This window comes from Vigna unguiculata, chromosome 7, assembly GCF_004118075.2.
Source record: "Vigna unguiculata cultivar IT97K-499-35 chromosome 7, ASM411807v1, whole genome shotgun sequence".
NCBI lineage: Eukaryota > Viridiplantae > Streptophyta > Magnoliopsida > Fabales > Fabaceae > Vigna > Vigna unguiculata.
Genome location: NC_040285.1, coordinates 33,224,438 through 33,233,270, shown reverse-complemented (window position 1 = coordinate 33,233,270; position 8,833 = coordinate 33,224,438). Strand labels below are relative to the sequence as shown.

Genomic DNA, 8,833 nt, shown 5'->3' with positions numbered 1-8,833 from the left:
ACAACAACATGAAAGTATGATCCCAGATATTTTTATTTTAAATTTAATATAACTTAAAGTAAAAAATATTATAATTGAAAAAATAATTGAAATATTTCATTTACAAATAAAAGTCACAATTTTAATTTTATAATTTATTTATACGGGCATTTTTTTTTTTATAAATAATTGAAATATTTTTTTTATAATCTAAATGAAATTTAATTAAAAATTGTATGGATATTTTGTTGAGGCAGAATAAAAAAAAAAAACCTGTTCCCGGTCTCACTAGAGATCGTATTAAAATTTAGAACCAAGTGCGAATAGTAGTATTAGTCATAAGGAGCGATGTGCCAGAATTTTTATTTATTGTTTATATATCTATAAAACAAAAATAAAAACCCTTTCACTAACACAACAATAGTGTCGTTGCCAAAAGAAGAAGAAGAAGATCGAATCGGAACTCAAGATTTTCTTTGTCTCTCCACAACAAATTATGGTTCTGAGGAGGAAGAAGATGGAGCAGCGCTTCACCTTCTTCTTCTGCTGTTGATTTCATGGCCACCTCCCAGTCCCAGCATCGCTGCGTTTTCGGTATCCCCTCCCTCTCCTTCTTCGGGTTGTTATGGTTATCGAGTCTTTGGACGTTGAAGATATGAGAAATCGAATTAGTTTTATCTTTAAATTTTCTATCTTTGTGGCTTCTTGTTATTGCAACCTTTAATGTTGTCGATTTCAATCAGATTGGAATTTGTGAAATTCATGCACTTTGGTTGTTGGGTTGTGACAATTGTTGTGATTTTGTTGTAGTTGGGAATATACCGTATGATGCCACAGAGGAACAGCTTGTCGAAATCTGCCAGGAGGTTGGTCCAGTAGTCTCATTCAGGTAACTTTGAAAAAAGTTAAACGCATGTCGCCGTTGATGAGTATTTTTTTAGGTTTATTTTATTTGTTACAGCAATTCGTATTTTCTCCCACCCTGGGCATAGGGGATTAGTTTCTCTACAAACACTTACAGTAGAGAAAAAATGTGAGAAAAATGAAATAAGTTTATCCCACAAGTTGAGGTGTATAAGCTTCTCTTCTTAGAAGATCTTATGAAGAAATTTATGCAATCAAATCAATAGTTATGGCTAAAAGTTGCTTTCCAAGTCTCTTTCAAGGGACAAGTTTCATTATGAGATTTTTTGTGTAAATTTTTGGAATTTCCTTTTGCTTCTTGACCAATGCTTTATTTGGTTGAAGACTTGAAGCATTCCCATCTTTTATCTGCAGATTAGTTATTGACAGGGAAACTGGGAAACCAAAAGGTTATGGATTCTGTGAGTATAAGGATGAAGAGACAGCTTTAAGCGCTAGACGAAATCTTCAGGGTTATGAAATTAATGGTCGGCAATTACGTGTTGATTTTGCCGAAAATGACAAAGGGACTGACAGAAATAGAGAACAGGTTAATTATCAAACTTTATTGAAATAGTGACTAGTTATTCTTCCGAATCTTTGCCATGTTTACTTTAAAAAAAGCACCGAGTCACCATTGATACTGGTATTCACCCAGACATTCATGAGTAATTGGACATACGTTGTCTCATTTATATTTATATTTATATTTTTCAAAATGCAAAGTTTAAGCAATGTGAAACCAAAGGGAAAATACCTATTAACTTATACAAATATTTTGTTTTTTTCTCACATTGTTCAATTTCTTTTACTAGTTTTATTTTTGACCAATTAAATCATGTCACCCAAAATCATGTACTGGATGTTGGTTTATTACAGATTAAATTGCTTATTTTTCTTTTTTGCCACAGGGTCGTGGCGGGCCTGGAATGTCAACAAATGTTGGTTAGTTGTTTTCCTATAGCTATTATTTTATGCTGTAATAAATAATCTTGCACATATAATCACTGCATTGCCTTTTTCGTCCTGTGTTTTTCATTTTCTCCTTCTCTGTATTAAAGACCCTCAGAAACAAGTTGGTGGCCCAGCTGGGGAAGCTGTTCAGCATCAGCCTATTGGTCTTCATATTGCCATAACAGCTGCAACTGTTATGACAGCGGCTCTAGGCGGTGCTCAGTTTGGTATTCAGTCAAATCAAAATAGTTTGCAGAGTCAGTCAGCATTGGCACATGATCCTTTAACTCTGCATCTGGCCAAAATGTCCAGGAGTCAGCTTACAGAGATGATATCTGAACTCAAGGTAACTATTGGTTATAGGTAACCTCACTTTCCTAGACAACCTTCTCTTTGGTTGAAGATTTCGTTCTTGTTATGATGGCAGGGAATGGCTACACAAAACAAGGATCTGGCTCGCCAGCTGTTGCTTTCAAGGCCACAGTTGCCCAAGGCTCTTTTCCAGGTGTGTACTTTTCTCCTATATCAATTCCCCTGGAAATTTGTTCTACCACAGCATTCTTTTATAACAAACTTGTCACCTTTTAGTTTCTACATGTGCTCGTATGATATAGATATTCATTATGGCAGCTATACTAGAAAGTTCACTGATTTGACCACATGTGACTGTTAGAAATGAACAAATGAGATGATGCAAATTAAGATAGTTGAGTGGTAAAATGACTTTTTGGATGACCTCTTCTCATTTTTTCAACTTAAATACAGCTGAGCTGAGTGTTTTTTTTTTTTTCTTTTTGTATTATACTTGATTCATAGCAGTTTTGTCTGCTTCATGGAACTGGAATCAGGGTATGTCTGGTAGGGAGATAAATAACTTACTTTTTCTGTCTTTTGCTACAACTTTTTGGAGGAGGGGAGGTATAGTTTTTGTTTTGCACTAATTGGGAGTCCAATCCATTTGGAGACTAGAGTAGGAACATTTGACAGGACATAGTTTGTCTAAGACATATGCTATTTTTACATGATTTGCTAATTTCGTGGCCTTTTTCTTGTCATTTTACACTTTGTAAGTGGGAAAAGTCAGCCTACTATTTACCTCCAAAATCATGATTCATAATAGAGTCAGTCATGGCTGTGTAGGTCATGGTTACATGGTATGGTAATAATACTTGGCTCCTGCTATCAACATTTTCATTATGTTTTCTTTTGAAGTATTGCTTAACCCTTATCCTTGACTTGTTATTTCTCCTTCCATAGAATTGCAGTCTAAAAGAAAATATATCAATGTTCATTGTGTGGGCTGTAATTTAGAAACTTTCAATTTTGCGTGCTACTTCTCTTTATTTTGACAATTACCGTCTAGCTGATCTCTTTTTCCTTCGGTTACACTTTGTGATGTGTTCTATACAATCCACAATATTTTCAACTCTCCAAAAATGTTACCTTTGGGGATTTTTGTGGATCTATTTATTTGTATATATCAATGATTTGGATAATTTCTTTGACCATTATGTTCATAATTTTATATGCAGGCTCAAATCATGCTAGGAATGGTGTCTTCTCAAGTGGTTTGTTTCGCTATCTTTCTGCTTGATGTTCATTTGTTTTATATTTGATGCCAAATCTCTGTCATTTGAGACTTATAATTTGATTTAGGTTGCTATAAATCCCACCTTCCGAGGCTGTGAACTGAACCTTTTAATTTGTAAATTACAGCTAGTGTGTTCTGGAACAATTGGAAGCAAATAACAGCTAATATTTTTTCATTACGTGTTTTATATATCTCCTTGTGGAGAACAATATGTTTGGGCAGGCTGAGAAAGAGAAAGGGAATAGACTTTATTAAGCAATTGATTATCTTTCTTGTCTTGGTAGTAGGAGTTATCTGGAATTGATTTCATGGAAGCTGTATACAAAAATTGTATTGGAGGAATTTGGGTAACAAATATTCCGAAACTGGAGGTCTCAAGATTAATAATTTACCATTAATAAATAAAGCTCAAATAACTAAAACAACTTAAGGAAAAGACGTGGAAGCTCAGTTGCTGACAAGCTTTAAAATACTTAATTATTAAATTAATAAGATGACTCTAGGACTTATATAACATCAACTGAAGCAACACCAAATAGCTCTAAACCTATTACGATCATTTAGGGTTTATCTTATATCAAATTAACGTTAAACTTATATTAGACTACTGAGACTTTTGTTCCTTAAGCTTACTCCTTCTAGATCATTAATTTTTTTTTTGTCATGATAATTATTGCAGTTACAAATGCCAAACCTTAGGCTGGTTTCAGATCAACCCTCACAGTCTATAACGAATGAAGGTCAGCTGGGTCAACCACCATTGGTGCAAACTCTGCCCGGCCTTCCTCCTCATGGACAGAGCAAATTGCAGTCTGGTTTGACACCTTATGCTCAAGAAGGCCAAGTCAGCACCATACTTCATAATCCTCTGGCTCCTAATCAATTAACTGCTCATCCAAAGCCTCCTGTGCAGCCCCGAATTCCCATTCAACAACATCCAAACAACCTTGTACTGCCTGGAACTTTGTCAGGGCAGCCTAATTTACTGCTTCCTTCTGTGCGCCCAGGTTTGGGTAGTTTGTCCGTCAGGCCTCCAATTCAACCCACAACTTCAACTGCTCTAAACCAGCAAATGCATGTCTCTTTGCTACAAAATTCTACACATGTTGGAAACTCAACTGTTGGACATAATATTCAAATGGTTCGTCCAGATGCCAACTTTCAGGTGCCAAGTTTTGCTTGTTTTGTAGTTCTTTTACGTTGAGATATGGGTCTTTAAAAAAATTTCCATGCATTAAAAGTGAATATTAGGATATGCTGCTTTAGCGCCACCTTTCTTTTCATGGGATGATTATTCTTGCCTTCTGCACTTTTTTATTGCTTATTATTATTTTAGTAGTCATTTGTAGTAGAGAAAGAAAGTAGATGTCTGTAGCACAGGATATCAGAAGTATAAAAACTAGACAATAGGAGAAACCCACATTAACCAAGCAAAGCTTTCCGTTCCTGCAATTCTGTCATAGAAGAAACGTTTTATTAACACCATAAGGATGCCTGATATATCAGTATACCCCATCAAAGTGCAGATAGAATATTTGTCCTTTTTGGCCTATATGGGACATATTTCTGCAGCAATACTTGGCCATGTGTAAAATTATGAGTTTGTCCGCTCCCATCTCATTCTAACCATGATAGACTGATTTTCCCAACAAGTTGGCTTGTTTTTCCACCCTGAACTCTCAACTTATAAGCTTAACAAATGACGCTGATTAATGTATTACCAGTCAAGCCAAACACTTGATTTTGGAGGGAGCTATATCCTTCCTAAGTTGCTAGAGCAGGGTTGCAAGCTGAATGATTTCAGATTTTAAAATGAAAATATTAAAGAATCTAACTTCAGTACCCCTTTTGTATTTTATGTTATAAATAGGTGGGGTACTTCATCCCTTTAGTTTTTTTCCCTTCTTATTTTCTTTAGTTTTTTAGGACTTTCAATCCTCTTGCATTTGTATATTAATGAAGAAAAAATCATCAACTTACTATTGAAACATCATTGACATTTTGTAATGTGTTCGCATTTTTTATCGTACATAGAAATGTCCAGTCATTGGTTGAGCATAATTCCCTTTATGCTCTCAAATTGAGATGCTATGTAGCTGGTAATGTGTAGAAGTTTATTTTCTCTTCACTTCTATGTTTTATATGCTCATATTTTTAAATAATGTATTTACCTTTATTGAAACAGCCTGGTCCCTCCATATCGTCATCTACTTCTCAGTTGTTGAGTAAAGGTGATAAATCTTCTAATATAACGTATTCAAACATGCCTTTGGGAATGGAGAAAACAAACATGGTTCGTGATTCTTCAGAATCTTTTTCTCGCCCATCAAAGCTCATGAAATTGGATGAGGGAAGGAGTACACCTCTTTCTACTGGGATGTCAGACGTGCCTGTCAACGATGGACCATCTCATAATCTTGGAAGAAGCTCGTTGCCTGTACATGCTACTCCAAAAGCAGAAGGGCAATACTCCGAGCTACAATCTTCTCAGGTATGTGTGACTTGGTGATTGATTCATTGATGAGATGTGAAGGTGAATTATTTTCTTATGAATTGATCGAATAATTCATTATTATTTTTTGAGTTTGGATGCAAAAGTTGTTGTAAATTCTGTATTTTGAGTAGTCTTTCAGTTGGTTGCTAAAAAAGTTAGTCTAACCTTAAAAAGGGTGCCTAGAATATACTTCAGAGTTGTTTAATGTTGCCTGTTTTCTAAATAAAGTTTGAAATTTGCATAGATTATCTGCGAATGGTTAGGTACACTTAATTGGGGTGCATCTAGTGGGAACTGACCTTTCAAATTTGCCAATTATTTGACATACACAATCATTATTGCTGTAAAGTTTCCTTATCTTTTAGTTTGAACTTTGAATATCATCACTAAGGGAAAAAATTATGCTCAATTCATGCACACGGCCAAGGAACCATTGTGTTTCTCTGATTTTTGGCGTCTGAACCATCTTTAGATCATAGCCTGCTAACCACTAATTGGCACGGAACTAGAGATTGGTATAACGGATCATGTGTACTTTAAGGATCATGATGACATGACTCTGGCATGGTTACAAGCTTGTAGTCTGTAATGATCTGAATTCCATATTAGGAGAGGTTTTTGTGTATGGTTAGTGCAAAACGCATCTTATTATTCAAACGATCGCATGTTTAGTCCCTACCTTTTTGGGTAGCAAACCTTTGCCTGAAAATACTGCTTTTAAATGTTTCATATTTACATTACTTTTACTGTTTCGAATATTTTGTTTTAATTCTTTTTACCACAATGGACCATTGTCTTGTTTGATTACCGTAACCGGTCGTTCTGGATATATAATCATTATTTTTGTTTTCTTTACTCATCCCAGCTTCCTCCTGATGTGGAGTCTGTTTTGCTGCAACAAGTATTGAATCTGACACCAGAGCAATTGAGTTCCTTACCACCAGAGCAGCAACAACAGGTCATTCAGCTCCAGCAGGCTCTTCGGCGAGATCAGATGCAGCCCTCATAACAAAGAGGGACTCATGAACAGTTCAGATAGCAACAACTTATTGTATACTAGCATTTGCTGTAGATTAGATTCAGAATATTAAAATTCTTTCTACTACTATTGCTTCTTTTGTAATTTGTTTTCTAGTTCATTGTCCAAATAGTTGATGTAGCATTGAGGAGATCCAGATGGGCGCGTATTTAATCCCTTAGAAGAGATATATTGTACAATAATAATTTTGGCGATATTTTTTTTGCTGTTGGCATATGTCTAGTGTGGGCTGAATAACTTTGCTTTGTCGTTGGAGCTATTGTAAGCATGTGCCGCATGCGTATATGCTTGAATATGTTGTCTGCACTATGTATTATCGCTGATCCACCTCAATTTAGACAATAAAATGTCTAAGCTCAATATCCAGCATATTAATTCTCATTTCAATAATTTTCCTTGTTTCGTTTTCTTTATCTTTTGTTCTCTTAAACCGTCTTCCTAATCTAATCCATATACTAAAGGAAATTAAGTTTACCATTTACACCATACAATACTCAGTACAGAGCAATTGGCAGGTCTTTAATCATGTATCAGTCGTTTCGTTCTACATAATGCGGCATTGTGACTGTAAACGGTTGGGTTGTCATTGACAACGGTGAACAATATTGCACTTGAAAGAAATGCTTCCTACTTTTCGGAGGGGATAAAAAAGAAATCAACTTGAAGGCATGGATTTTTATCAAATGGGTTTTTCCCGTGGCACTGAATTATGCTCGATTTTACTTCTATAAGATTAGTGTGTGCCTAACATTTGTTCTTTATACTAATACACGATAATGAACTAATTAGTTTATTTGAAGATCCTTGATTGCCTTATCAGTTGTCTTTCCTTTTCCTGTTCAAAACTTTTTTTTCCTTTAGCACATGCAATTTGCAATAAACCGATGTAAATCATTTTGTATATATGTCCTCGAACAAGCTGAGGTAGAAATTATGCCATTCGTAAATTTCAAAATGTATAATATAAGCTAATTGACTCGTCGGCAAAAGAAAACTAGTAATCCCTGTGGCCCTAGTACTATTTTGTTAATAAAACTGAGGAATCCAAACCACACCACATGAGTAAAGTCCACACCAGTAAGAGGTGGAATCGCTTTGCGATTAGGAATGAGGAGTGGCTTAGTGGGAGCACAGGCTATTATACATGGAAATTTCCCCAATGGGAGTTTTGGGTACCAAGATAAAAGAGAAAACCAAACATTGACCTAGAAACCAAGTGGCCAACTTTGCAATTGCAGGTATGCTCAACTTAAGGGTATTCAAGAATAGATCTGAATTAAGAGATATCTGCGGTAGCCTGCAAATTGTACAACTTCTGTATAATGTGAGCATCAATCCACCACTTGAGAATTGCCATTTCTTTTAGTGGTACACTTTGTACTTTTCTTCAACAATTAGAATCTGAAATTAGATGGACATAATGAAAATACATTCAACTACCCAAAATACATGATTTTAAAGGGCAAAGGGATAATGAAAATTTTGAGACACATTCAAATCCAGGCAGTAGTCAATACAAACAGTCATTAGCTTCAATTAGGAGAGACAGTGAGTAGATATGATAATATTTTTAAACCACCTGATTCAAAACAGAAAAAACTACCCAACATTTGAATCCTCAAATAACTAGAAATAAGTTTACACTTGCCTACTTAATTCTAAGTACTAGAAACATCCATTCAATAAGCTACTGCAATGGGTGTTTCATTGAAATTCCAGTAAATGTGTGCAACAGAGAAATGATCAACGCAGTGAAATAATCCACATTATGATGATTGAATAATTTTGGAAATACTCTCGTGTTGGTAGAACAACATCAAACAAAAGCCTAATATGTTCAATCTTGTCCTTTGAACTGTAAAAATCAAACCCT

At 35.2% G+C, this 8,833-nt stretch overlaps 1 protein-coding gene across 1 annotated transcript; it reads left to right on the top strand.

The window, feature by feature from the left end:
• Nucleotides 1-349: 349 nt before the first annotated feature.
• LOC114191923 (cleavage stimulating factor 64) lies at nt 350-7,329 on the top strand. Its single transcript, XM_028081377.1, has 10 exons — nt 350-573; nt 790-868; nt 1,258-1,432; nt 1,794-1,827; nt 1,944-2,182; nt 2,264-2,341; nt 3,369-3,404; nt 4,107-4,592; nt 5,613-5,918; nt 6,787-7,329. The coding sequence occupies exons 1-10, from the start codon at nt 537-539 to the stop codon at nt 6,928-6,930; spliced, it is 1,614 nt and encodes a 537-aa protein (XP_027937178.1). The 5' UTR covers nt 350-536; the 3' UTR covers nt 6,931-7,329.
• Nucleotides 7,330-8,833: the final 1,504 nt, after the last annotated feature.

Excerpts from the sequence above, each read along its gene's own strand:
- LOC114191923 (XM_028081377.1), top strand. The coding sequence starts at position 537 with ATGGCCACCTCCCAGTCCCAGCATCGCTGCGTTTTCG. Across the intron at positions 1,433-1,793 it reads CTGACAGAAATAGAGAACAG|GGTCGTGGCGGGCCTGGAAT; the intron begins GTTAATTATCAA and ends TTTTTGCCACAG. Across the intron at positions 3,405-4,106 it reads GAATGGTGTCTTCTCAAGTG|TTACAAATGCCAAACCTTAG; the intron begins GTTTGTTTCGCT and ends TAATTATTGCAG.